We start from the raw sequence: 13,917 nt of genomic DNA, 5'->3' as shown, positions 1-13,917 counted from the left end.
GCTTGGAGATTTTACTGTGGTGGAAGTTCAAGGAAATCCTTGCTTTAAAAAAAGGAGCTATAACCGGAAAAATTAAGATGTAGTAGCAAAGGTTGAGGTTTTCTAGCAGTTACACCTCTATCTGTGAACTCTCTTTCTGAAAGCTGCTGACAGAGCTTTGGCATATGATCATCCCCTAACTGCTGATTAACATAGCACTGTTTTATATTTAACTCAGAACAGAGCAGGAGGGGTAGGGGGTGGGGTTGCACTGCTTATAAGGGCTGTACAGTAGTAACATCGCTCTTCTATGTTAGCTTCCTCTGTCTTCCTCCTCAGCTGTGCTTCTTTGCTACATTTCTTCCGCTTAAAACTATATGTTATCGTTAATTAACCGAGTGCCTGGTAGCAGAAGAAATTGGAGAGACAGACAGAAAAAAAAGATACAACTACACAATTAAAATACAGAGTCTGCTGAGTTTAGTACGCAGAAACTGCTAAGGTGTTTAGTAAGCCTTTTTGAGGTTAATGCATAGCTTGGTGAGCAGACTGGAATAGAAATGGAGGGAATGGATTTTGAGGGTAAGAAGTCCAAGAGGTACTGCATGAAGAAAAAGCATGTAGTTATCATCTGTGCAGTGGTGGCTGCTGTAGGTTTAGCTGTAGGACTTGGCGTGGGATTGAGCAGACCTGAGCCCTACCAATCTTCAGGAGGAACAGAAAAGCCAACAGAAAAGCCAACAGAATCCCCTGCAACCTCTTCCCCAGTGCAAGTGGGCCACTGCCCTCCCAAAAATGATCAGACTGGAGAATGGAGACATTTCAGGCTACCGACGTACATCATCCCAGAACACTACGACTTGGAACTGAAGCCGGAGATGGCTGCAGATACTTATACAGGGACAGTAAACATCTCCATGAAGCTGCATGACCGTACCAAGTACATATGGCTTCACCTTCGTAACATTGAGATCACAGCAATGCCCATGCTCCGGAGATCCTCATCGGTACCCGTGCTCCAGTCCGAGATTGCAGTGAAACAGTGTTTTCAATACCAGCCTCAAGAATATTTGGTGATTGAAGCAGAAGAATACCTAGTGCCTGGCACCATAACTACCACCTATACACTGACCTTGAAGTTCCAAGGCTGGCTGAATGGCTCCCTGGTTGGCTTTTACAGAACCACTTACATGGAGAACGGGACAACCAAGTAAAACTTCTTGTTTTTAAAATGTACTTGTACCTCTATTTCCACCTGCTCTCTTCTTCTCTCATTTCTCATTCCTGTCTGTCACCAAATTGCTTAAGTTTCTGGGCTCTTGTTCAGTTTTCTGTTCCCTTAAGAAAGATACAGCCTTAAGGACACCTAGTGAAGCCTTGGCAATGCTTACAAGGGAATTTGGGCTGGAATTTTAAATTCAGAAAAACATGTATTGGTAATAATCTATCCTTGGTCTTTGCCAGCAGCTCCTGCTGATATCACTTGCGGGGGGGAGGGGGAGCGTTGCGGGGGGTGCGAGGCTTTTTTGGTGTAGTCCAGTAAATACCATGTGGCTCTGTTTTTTTCCCCCATTAACCCCTGAAGTAACAGCATTTTCTGTGGCTAACTAGCACTGTGACAGCTTTCCTGACATCATGCTTCTTTGATGTTGTCAGCCGAACGAATGTCAAAACTGCAATATCCCTCCTGCAGCTTGCTTAAATTATGTGTAGCCAGGTCTGAAATTTGAAGTACTTGTGTTCCAGCTCATCCAAGTTAACTTGCCAATAGTTAAAGATGCTACAAAGGTTCAGGTACAATTAAAAAACTCAGGTGTATGTAAAGTAGTGTCTCTTTAAAAGTTCCATTAACTTTTTCCCTACCCTAAGTCTTTACTACTTCAAAGTAGGACTTGAAAAATTCACTGACTTATGGTAGCAAGACAGGATCTCTGAAGCCATCAATTTCCACAGCTTTTAAAACTTAAGGTTTTTATTTGGTTGGTTGGGTTTTTTATAAGTGACTTTTTGAGCTCCTATTATTAAAAGATACTACTGCAATCTGTCCAGGTTTGTCTCATAGCTTTCTTAAGTAGCTGCTGAATAAAAATAATATCTTCAATCAGTTTTTCACATTTGCTATTCAAAACCTTGTGAAAGGCAACCTAGCAGGCAAGGGACATGTCAGCTTCAGGAAATCAAGTCTGAGGCATTTTAAAGTGCGCAATCAAAACTGGGGAATGCTTTTGACTTGAATCTTTTGTACCCCATTTTTAAAATGAAAATAATACCACCCCTTCACTTTAAAATGTTATAAAAATAAATTCATAAGCCTGAAGTGCTTTAATACTGTAGAGAAGAGTACTATAGAAAAACCATGAGAAAATTAAAAATTCTGTCTTCGTTGTTGGGTTTACATAACAGTAGACAATAAATATGGCCTAAGGTCACACTGGATAGTGAGGAGAAAATAAAATACTGTACAATTATGTAAAAGTATTTTAGCATAACGCATGCATCTTCAAGCAGACTAATGCTGAGGCTCTGTAAGCAATCTTACGTCTCATTTTTTTTGCTTTTGAGTGCTTGCCTTTCCAATCTTAATGAGGTACTTTAAAATTTTTTGCACTTTTTGGGTGTAATTTCTTGTGGGTTGTGCATGACATCGTATTAGTATCCCATCAACAGGGTTGGAATCCCAGTCCTATTCTCCTCGTTTAGATAGACCGAGTTTCAAATCCCTCAGCTTTTCATTCCAATTAAGCCCTATTTTTGTCCTCTAAATTCTCCATGTAATTCTTTCCCCATAGTATTCACTGCCCAATCATTCCCCGTCATCACCTTCCCCCAGCTTGTTTCCTTAGTGTCTTTGTGCAGCCAGGACAACTCTTCACCACTACCTTGTTCCTCCTTTAATCGTTTTTCTCTTTCCTCTTCAAGCTTCTTCTGCAAAAAATTATTTATCTCACCAGCACCTAGCTCAGGTTCCCTTCTTGGTTTTTTGCTCCATCTCTGAACTCCTCCATGCATTCTCCTTGGTCCAGTTTCATTGTCAAGCAGTCCCAGGTCTCCCCACATAACCCAGCTTCTTGCCTGATCTCAGCATCTATCTGCTGCATTTCTTCATAGTTCTCAATCCCACTCTTTTCCCCCCAACTGGTCCCAGTATCCTTCTCCCTTCCTCTCAATCCCAATCTCTTTGTCCAGACATCTCCCATCCTTTTTCACCCCACTGCCCCCTCCCCCACCAAAATCTCCCACTTTCTGTCTGCTGCCTACTAATCGTCAGTCCCAAACTTTCAGGCTTTTGCCAATCTCCCCCCTTGATGCTTCCTCCCTTAGTTCAGCTCTTATCACATCTGTATTGGAATCAGGCAGCTTCTTTATCTAACCTACCTGAGAGCAGCAGAGGACAGGAGAGGCAGGCTCCCTCTTCTTAAGTCAGTTCACCGGCCCAAGATTCAACCCAGTACTGCCATTGCAGGGAAAGCCCTAATCAGCCTAATTTTTCAGTACGCTCATTGTAGAAGGGATCTTCACAGACTTTAGCTAGCAAGATCCAGCAAGTTTCTACTGAGCATATGCAAACTCCTGTTTTCAGAAGTCTTATAACTTGGCTAACTGTGGGTGAAATATTCGTGGATATGGTAAAAGGTGCAGGCCACTCCCTAGCCAAATTTCAAGTTCTAAGTCAGTGCTACAAAGTATAGGGAGTGTTAAAACTTCTCAAAGAAAAGTTTGCCAGATATTTTTTTTCAGCTTGGGAAAACAATGCGTTTTTTCCTTTGCCTTGTCCTTGGAAACAGATGATCTTTACTGAGATTTTCCAAGCAAGTTAGCCTGAGGCAGAAATGGCTAAAATTTGGCAAGTTATAAACAAGTGAAAACTGGATCTTGCAATAGAAAGAGTAAGGCAACCTTAATGAGAAATGATGTTGCCAGCCTAGGCTGTGTTATAAGATCAAGAAAGAAGGAGTTAAGGAAAGTCCTCTTCCCTCCTGAATAGCATCAGAACCTGTGGGTCCTGGCAGTTAACAACAGAGAGGAAGAGTGGCAGGGAGGAGGTCATGGCCCTGAAAGCTGGCTTTTCAACACGAAGCAGCTCCCCAGCTGTCTTCCTCCCAGGACAAAGGACTGCCTAATCGTTGCTGCAGTGCCTTTTCTTTAATCAGTTGGTAAAGACTGATTAAGCTGTCAGTAGAGGTGAATCAACTGCTGTGCTCTGTACAGAGCCTGATCTGGTGAACATGTCTAAAAGACCAGCCTCCCCCTCACTCCTCCCTCCCCTGCCTGCCAAAAAGGGATTTAGGTGGAAGAATGCCCGTTTCAAAAATCCCATTCTGGCTGAGGCAAGACTGAAGCACTCTGGGTATGTCCAGAAGCAGAATCTTAGGTGCACAGGAACTCCAGTATTGAAATCTTAAGCACTTACAGACTTCAGGTATTTCCAGAGTTAGGTAGCAACTGAGAAGAAGTTTGGAGGGCGCTGGAAACTGTCAGTTTACCCTGCAGATATAGTCTAAGAGCTACAAGCAAATGTCAGCCAAGAGTGGACAGAATTTTCACTCTTCAGCTGCTATCAAGAACTAGGGTGGCTATCACAGAGGACAGTCCAATTGTCCTCTGTCCTCTATTGATACAAAACTGGACGCCTTTATGTTCTCTATTTTTCTATTGATGAGAACAGTAGAGGACATAAAGGCATTGGGTTTTGTATCAATAGAAGATAGAGTAGCAGAAAACCAGAATGTCCTCTATGATGCGTCCCCCCACTCCCCCCATCAAGAACTGTGCCTGTTACTTTTTACTTCACTTTGCCAGTAAAACAGATAGGACTTTGGGTGTGTGTAAAACATTTCTTGCCTTGGGGTGTGCATAAACTCAACCCTGATTCAGACCTGGATTTCCTTTCACACAAGTATGAAGTTCCACATGAGGTGTCAGTAGAAGGGTGCAAGACTGTGCCCAAATTGGCACCTTTTAACTGGTATTGATGATTTTGTTGGATAGAAGAGATGTCATATGGTGGTATTTTTCCATTCTCTGCTTGAATTTTCTCTCTTCAAAAGAATGCCAAAGCCAGCAGAACCCTCCATCTCCCAGATTTCACCATGACTTTATGTCTCTTCCTGAAAGGGCAACATTTTCTTGGGAAAAAGATTAATCTATGTTTGGAGGGGAAAAAATACAAAAATCCTTACTTACCTCAGGGAAAAAATTTCTTTTTTCTATTTTTTGTCCCTTTCCGCTGAAAATCTGAGTACGCTGGCAAAAAAATGGTAATTTATCATGGCTCTAAATGTATCACTGTTTTACTCTGGGAACAACAGCTGGATGCAGTCATAACCACATCTCCTTTTAATATTACTGGTATATGAACCCCTGTGTCACTTCTGGTTCACATTTTAAAGGCCTAGAACTTAATAGAAACTGCAGAGTCTCTAGGACAGTTTTATCGCAACACTCTAAGATATATTTTTAGAAAGAAAATTACATTAATTTTTCTCCCTATTGCCATTTCTCTGCACATGGCCTCTGAATCAACCCCCAGGAATGGAGACAGCGAGACAATGCCCCACTGATATCTGGCAACCCATCACAAACGTATGAGGATAGATAGCTTATCACCTTGTAAATCAACATGGAGATTCTCATGTTATCAGTCTTTAGGAACAAGGATATAAAAGTATCAAAATCTACAGCAACTGTTTGAAAAGCAAGAGCTGTAAAGCTTGGCCCTGGGGATTAAAGTTAACTCAATTGTAAAATACCTTCTAAACCCCAGAAGGAGGAGGAAGGGACATCAAACAATATACAAGGCAGGAGAAACTCCATTAAGCCTAAGTTATTGTAATGTGAATGTTCATTACCCTTCCTGCTCCAAGCACATGGATTTAAGGCTTTTGAGGGACCCTCCAATTGAACACAAGCAGTAAAAACCAAGACGTATTACCTCCATCAGGCTTCTAGATGAACCTTGCCACTACATGTTCTTAATGGCCACAGTAGTATTTAACTATCAAAAGGCGAAGCCAAGGGCAGGAGAACCATTGAGAAATTGGCTGTCAAGTGCTGCTGTAGAGCTGCTGTAGTGCTGCTATAATTTATGATACATACTTTTAATTACTTTAAAAAAAAAAAGGAAAATTACCCTGCTACAGCTTGAGCAGCTGCAGAAATTCTGTCAGAAAAGCTCCAATGCTCCAAATTAACAGCAGAGATACCTGTGATGCATCCCTCAATTAATCAAAACAGGGAACATCTCCATCACTGAACAGTGTACTGATGGCTGCCGGGGGGGCACTTGATTGTATTTCAAGAAGACAGTTGAAACAGTCCCTAGCAACAATTTTATGATTCCATTTTACATTCCCCATCCTTCTATCTATATAGATAGTCTGATTTTAAAACTAAAACATTGCAAATGAACTGTAGCACTGATTTTTTGCTGGATGGAATATTCTCATTTCAGCCATTCAGTACACAGCTCCTTACTGGAGTAAATGGACTTTAGCAGCACAGGCAGACAGTTATGCAGGCTATGCCCATGGGCAGATCTAGGATTTTGAAATGAGGATGCAGATGGTACGGTGCATCATCCCATATAAACACAGAACATATTTTTATCCAGCTAAAAAGAAACTAGAAGCTCTACTGATATGCTAAAGGCCTAGAGCTATAGTATTCAGCTTTATATGGAAGCAAAAACAAATAACTTCATTGGAATGAGTTAAAAAGTTTTTAGGGCCATGAAAGAGGAGTTACCTGCCCAGGAGCAGCTAACAGATAGCAGAACTGCAGAAGAAAGTCTAGAGTAGTTGAACATTAAGATCATTATAAAGGAGAGAAGACCATTAATATTTGTGGAGTGAAAACTTTAGAAGGAATCAGGTAGGTTTTAGTTAGCCAAGATTTCAGTTGACACTCTCACTGCTGCCTGAATAGAAGTGCAGCTGCCACTTTCAGCCAGTTTGTTTTAAACTTTTGGTAGAAAGGGAATCAAAGTGGGAGATAGTACAACTGCACCAGTGGATCACCTCTAAATCCCGCCCCATTCATCCATCAGAAAAGTGTTGTGCATGTAACCAGCATACTTTCTCAGGTTTTAAATAACTGCTCAGAAGCTGTAAAAGTTATTTTAGAGAGGCTCAGGATGAAGACTCCAGTCATGCAATGAGTTCTGGGTGGACACAAGTCAGTGGAGTTTCTTCTGGCCACAGCTGTCATCACTGGATGAGAATCACAATTTCCTTTTAGTTAGTAATGTTTATTTGGGAGCTGAAGTGAATGGGACTACTTAGGTTGGCAAAGAGAACAAAATTTGTGCTTCATTGTTCCTTCTCCTATAGATGTGTAAGTGTACCCTGTTAGTAATGAGTAATTTCAGAGCTTTTTTGCTTATAAAACCTGCAAGCCATCAGTAACAGAAGCCCAAGGCTTATGAACCTGATATTTAATCGTCATACAATATTTAAGTTGTATTATTATAATCTTATACTTCTTTGAATAAGGCCCCTTCTACACATTACAGGTATCCTGCAATTAACTGGTTAATAGTGCAATTACTGGGAGACCAGCTACATGGGCAAAGTAGCAGTCATGACATAAAAAGCTCCAACCAGCTATAAAGTTAGACCTAAAAAATGTGTGCTAACTTTCTAGCTGGTTGCTATCAAGCTTTAAGTTGCACATGTAGCAGGGTCACCCTTGTGGCTGGGGCCAGCCACATCATGCACAACCAGGGCTAAGAGTCCTGCAACTAGGACTCTCAGCCCCAGAAGCTGCCAATTCTAGATCCTAGCAGCAAACTGCAGCTGGGGTGGGAGTTGCACACCCCCAGGGCTAGAAGATCATGGTAGCTGTATTTCCCATCCACAGGAGTGCATGGGGCACCCCCTGACTGCGACTCGTTAACTGTGAGGTCTCCCAGCCGTGAGAACTTGCTTCATGTCAGTGCAGGGGGTGTCCAGAATTGGACCCCCCCCCAGCACTGGCAATAAGGTATAATGAGATCTAATTCATGATCCCACAATCATGCCTCCTGCCATGTATGTGTAGATTGCACATTATATCCCATTGCACCTTTACCTGCACAGGTAGAGGGGCCCTAAGACAAGTAGAAAAAAAAAAAAAGAAAGCTTGTAAACTTCTATTCCCTTTTAGAGTGTTACATTGCAATAAACATGAAGAATGTATAATGAAGGCTTAGTAAAATGCAACCATCTTGATTATTTCAAAGGAGCATTGCAGCCACAGATCATGAGCCAACTGATGCGCGGAAGTCCTTTCCTTGCTTTGATGAGCCAAACAAAAAGGCAACTTACAACATAACTATCATCCATGAAGATGCATACAAAGCACTTTCAAATATGCCAGTGGAGGTATGTATTTCTGCCTAAAAGTACTATTTAAATAGAATGAGTCTGCAAAGCAGTTGTGCAAGTAACTTGTAGTATGTTAACAGATCCTTCCTCATCTGATAAGCTGCACAGCATGGGCTCGGTAAATATAATTTGTCCTATTTTGTAGAATGTTTACAAGTTCTGTATTTCTAGCCCTGAGAGGTTCAGCAGCAGAACACAACACAGACTTATTGTGCCAATCCCAGTGCAAGAAAGATGAGACAATTACTGCACAGTAGACCAATTAGCAATTCAGTAAACATCTCCGCATTTACACATGCCCCTATTAGGCTAGAATAAACTAAACTAATTTACTCTGCAACAGGATAGTATTGTAAATACAAGCACTATCGTGCTGCAGAGTCAAAAACTCCACAGCAGTGCACTTGTAGACACTGGAGGGGCTGGCTGGGGTATAAGGTTGCTTCAGTGCAGGTGCTGCCTGCTGGCTAGACCCGTGCTGAAGCACCACTGTGCCCCAGTGAGCTCCTACACCTGACTGAGCCAGAAGGAGTAGCCCCCAGCTGGCAGGCTGATCCCCAGGGCTCCCTGAGAGCAGGGGCTGCTCCACCCTAGCTCAACGTACTGCGATCCTGGGTACACATGCAGACGTGCATCTGGCAGTGATAAGGTCTGAAGTTTATTGCTGTGCATTAATAGGTATGTGTAGATGCGCCCTGTTTGTAGCTAACCCTAGATTCCCACATAACCACATCTAGTCAATTTGCTGTCTCTGCTGATCATATATACATGATGGCAGATTCCTCAGTGACATCAGCTAGACAGAGTGGGGGCACAGGGAAGAAGTCTTTGGAGGCTGCTAACAGAAATCCAGTTGCTTACTAATAGTGCAGTCTCATAGGCTTACAATAACTATTAAAATATTAATATTACCAAACAAGCATCTGCTGATCACAGGCTAATAGTAAAAGAACCTGCTTAGCAAGAAAACAGGTTTGATGGAGTTTCTCTCCCCTACCCACTCCTCTTTAATTGCAAGTTTAATGGGATTAATTCAGTCCTATTGGTGAGGTTTGGACATTTATCAATCCACCATGATTGGCATTTCCTAAATAGCTTTTTTGACCAAAGTGGAAGTTTTTTTGGAAACTCAAGGACATAAATTGTCCACCTCTGAAAAAGTCCAGTGGCTGGCAGCCAAGAGAGCTTCTGATGAATAGGCTGACTCAGTGCTGACTCCCATGTATAATTTCTAATGAATAGATCCGAAAGTTGTCAATGAAGTTAAAAAAAGAAAAGTGGCACCCAGCCTCCAAGCCATGGAAATTTATACGCTGTCCATCCCTACCCACACGCAAAAAATATAGCTGCTTCACTGTATCTGGTTTTGCTGAAAGAAGCTGAGACATGGTTTCTCTTTAGCATTATAACTGAGAGAATTGTTCTGTCAAAGACAGAGCTGCCTGCTGGACCACTTACAAACTTAAAGCTGAGACCAACTTCTTTTTTTAATAATTCTATGAGACATCGAAGTACATTAGGTATCATCATGGAAAACACATGGGAGAGAACCCTGCTTTATATTTAACTGGTGAACAGGACAGATAAGCAAGTTTGTCACAAACAGTAGGAGAAATGATAGGGTGGAGCAGGAGAAGAGGTCCAGGGATGATAATATTGTCATTCAGTTTTGTCATATACTGAAGGCCTTGTTTTCCATACAGAAGAAAAAGTGGATTGTTATATTATTTGTTAACTAACATGTTAGAATTCTATCTGGACAAGGCAATTGAAGATACACAGATGTACCTTGACTTATTACCATGTTGAAAACTACAGCTACCTTGTCTATGAAAAACCTTAGTATAAACATTAGGGTTGGAAGATAATCTCACAAGATTATTGGGTCCAGCCCCCCCACCACCTAAGGGGCAGGAAGGCAGCTGGGGTCAAATGACCTCAGCAAGATAAGCATCCAAACATAACTTAAACATGTCCAGAGTAGGTGCTTGCACCACTTCTGGGGGAGTCTGTTCCAGACTCTGGAGACTCGGGCAATAAAGAAGTTTTTCCTTATATCCAGTCTAAAATGGTCTTCCAGCAGTTTATGACCATTGGACCTAGTTTTCCCTAAGGGAGCACTGGTAAACAGACGTTCTCCCAGGTCCTGATGTACACCTTTGGTGCATTTATAGGCTGCCACCAAGTCCCCTCTGAGCCTGTGCTTTTCCAAGCTGAAGAGTCCCATGTCTCTCAGACTTTCCTCATAAGGCCTGCTGTCTTGACTTAACGATCATGTGTGTGGCTCTCCTCTGGATTTTCTTGAACTTCTCCACATCCTTTCTGAAGTGTGGAGCCCAGAATTGGATGCAGTACTCCAGCTGCAGCCTCACCAAGGCCGAGTAAAGTGGGAGGATGACCTTGGGTCTTTTTGAGATACATTGGTAAATGCAAGCCAGGGTTTTATTTGCTTTGCCCGCTGTGGCATTGCATAGGTGGCTCATATTCATCTTGTGGTCAGTCATGACCATCAAGTCTTTTTTGGACGTAGTGCTAGTGAGTGAAGTTTTTAATACATTATGGTATGTATTACCAACATCCCTTTTTTCAACTGTACACTCAGACAGTAGTTCAGAAACGTAATGATATTTTATAGGAAATCTATTTGTCACCTTTTCTCTAGGAAGTTCGAAAGGAGTTTTTAGTGATAATATGAGTGAGCTGAAAGTGGAGGTGTACTGAATAGATTGTGAAAGGCATTCCAAGAATCAAAGGCTACCTGGAGGAGTCCACAGAGTAGTTGGACTGATCAGTCATCTTGCTTTAAATTATTTAAAATTCCCTTGTACAAAACCAGGGGAAACTCAGTTGGATTGGTTAATTGTTCTGTGAGAATTTGGGCTTCAGTCCTATAAACTCCAAGTGATATTGGAGATGGGAGATACAAAAAACAGAGCTGATCAAATAATGTGTGTGGGGGTAGGGGATTCGGGGGGAAAGGAATAGCAAACAAATTGCCATAATTTGTTTTACTGTTACTGGCAGTGAGAAAATATGTTAATCCTATAAAACTGTAGACATTTACACAAAAAGTAAATGAGTCTCACACATTTATTGCATTTTAATTAGATTTGTTATATCTGTTGTTTGCTTATCTCCTTTTAAAGAAATCCATCCAAATCAAGAAACAGAAAAAATAAACCACATAACTAGTAGTAAATAGCAAATATCTGAAGTGAACTCTCAGGAAATAGTTTATTTTTTAAAACATGGTAAAAAATCCTGAACAAATTCTTAAGACTACTAAATACAACTGTAGAAAAAAAAGTAATTTAGAATTTCAATTGATTCACAACCAAGTTTTATATTTGGTCAAATGTATATTATCTCACTCTTTTCAGATTTGAGGGCAAAATTTAGTTCATTATTTGATTCATTGAAAATGTTGGAGTGTTTATTGTTTTGTTTCTACACAATCATTTGAAGAGGACTAGCTAAAAAATACTAAAACTTGTTGAAAGCCTCATTTAAACAAGATTACATAGATACAAACATACATAATTTGACTTCTTAAAATGCAGATACAGTTAGAAATAGGAAACCTTATTCTTAGTGCATAAAAACAGAACACCCTCATAAGCACAGCAGCTTTAAGGGGCAGGGAGAAATCACTTTACATGTTCCCATCCTATGAGATGTGTAAACTGAGAGATGAGCCAGGAGAGGCTATTCATGATTCTCTTACAGCTCTGGTTTTCATATGAATCTCGCACTCTTATGCACACATTTGTAATTTCAAAATAATTTTTTTTTCAACTTCTGCAGCAAATCATTCCACTGGGTAATGGCTGGACCAGGACTACTTTTGAAAAATCTGTTCCCATGAGCACTTACCTGGTATGCTTTGCTGTGCACCAGTTTAGCTTTATAGAAAAAATATCTGCCAGTGGAAAACCGGTAAGTCTGATTCTCATTCCGAACACAGAGGTTTAAATTAAATGTTTTCAGTGATTTGAATTTTTAATCAATGAAACCAATCAGAAATAATCAGCAGTCAGCATATATATATATGGCTTACTTTTCCCTACTCTGTTACTCATTTTATACAGGAAGCTGAACAAGATGTTCACAGTAGTTTCTTTGGGACCTTAAAATCTGTGAATTCATGTTGCACCTGTTCTCTCTTACTTAGTAATTAGCTACAGTAAATAATGGTGGAGTGGAGCTCCATTTATTGTTTAAAACTAGATACTGTAAGTTGTAATAGAGCCTAGAGACCGCAGTTATGACTGGTACAATAGAAACTTGTAAAGAGGCAGTCCTCTCCCTGAATTACTGGAACCTCAGGTTTGAACCCCAGTGATCCAAGTAGGTTTGATCTGAACCATCAAAATCTAGATCTGCTCTTATTATTTCTGGACACAAACTAAAACCAAAGAGTAAGGAATCTATTTTTCAGCTCTGGTTTGGATTCAGCCAACAGCTTGTAAAGGGGTAGCTAGTCTCAGGAGATTTCTACTATGCAAAAATCTTGTGGAAATAGCTTACAGTTTTCTTAACAACTGAGTTGTTGAAGCTGAAGTTTCAATTAGTATTTGACCTTTAAATCAAACCCCTCATTTTCCCTGACCCTGATCTGGAATACTCAACTCACTGTGAAATATGAAGATTTTTCCAGAGTTGTACTTTCATTCTTTCTCCTTCAAATTGTAGCCGAAGCTTTGCAGTCTGGCTAATTTTACCACCATTTCCTCTGAGGAATTTATAACTGTTTTAGAGGAAACATTGCCTAATGACTGGGAGTACAGATTTCTGGATTATCCTCCCAGCTCTGCCATGGATTTTTTATATAACCTTTGGGCAAGTTGCTAAAACTATTCTTCCTTAATTTCCCCGATTTGCAAATGGGATCAATATTTGCCTACATCAGAAATGGCCATTACTTTGCAAATTTGGGTTTTACAACCCTCCCCCCCAGTGTTTTGTCACATTTTTTGTACAAAGCTTTAGTCAATTGAATATAGTTTTGGCCATTCCAGCTTCATTCCTGACCTCTTTTTCCTTAGCACTGCTTCTAAAGTAGGCCAACTCCTTTGCTAAAAGCCTAGCAGGCCATACAATGCTACTTGCAGAGAAGCCATGTACAATGGTCCTAAAGAGAGTGTCTCAATAGGTAAACTTAAGGAATTGGAAAGGGAGAAGAAATAAAAATGTGATTGCACAGTGTGTAATCTTTGTCCCTTGGAATTATTTTTTACTTATACCACTGCCACTGTAGATACAACCTGACAATAAGTTGAAACCAGACCACACTCGGTCAGCTTTGAATCTAAGCCCTTGACCACATCCTCAGGGGTGTGGTTAAGACTCAGTAGACTAGACATAGCCTAAGATAGGAGCAGAAGGAGACAATAAACAGAATCAGGATGGATGGGAAGTTTAGGAAGAGGCTGAAAAGATACCACATCTCTTACACAACACACTGTTTTCCCCCCAAAGCACAGGGAACAGGAATAGGGCTGTGCAAAACAGCACTATTTCATTTCAACTTCTGTTTTGCCATTTCGAAGGGACAGTGTTTCGTTTCATTCCAAAG

General features: G+C 40.8%; 1 protein-coding gene across 1 annotated transcript in view; it reads left to right on the top strand.

The window, feature by feature from the left end:
- The first annotated feature begins 305 nt into the window (after positions 1–305).
- The window catches only part of ENPEP (glutamyl aminopeptidase), a 61,432-nt gene continuing 47,820 nt past the window's right edge, over positions 306–13,917 (top strand). Inside the window, exons 1-3 of the mRNA XM_090036688.1 lie at positions 306–1,189; positions 8,198–8,339; positions 12,147–12,278. Of these exons, the coding sequence (XP_089892814.1) occupies positions 540–1,189; positions 8,198–8,339; positions 12,147–12,278 (924 nt within the window). The 5' untranslated portion in view covers positions 306–539. The remainder of the gene's footprint in view (positions 1,190–8,197; positions 8,340–12,146; positions 12,279–13,917) is intronic.

Source organism: Crocodylus siamensis, chromosome 2, assembly GCF_052110815.1.
Source record: "Crocodylus siamensis isolate JL-2025a chromosome 2, ASM5211081v1, whole genome shotgun sequence".
Taxonomy (NCBI): domain Eukaryota; kingdom Metazoa; phylum Chordata; order Crocodylia; family Crocodylidae; genus Crocodylus; species Crocodylus siamensis.
Note: the sequence above shows the minus strand (reverse complement) of the source record. Positions and strands in the feature narration are given on the sequence as shown.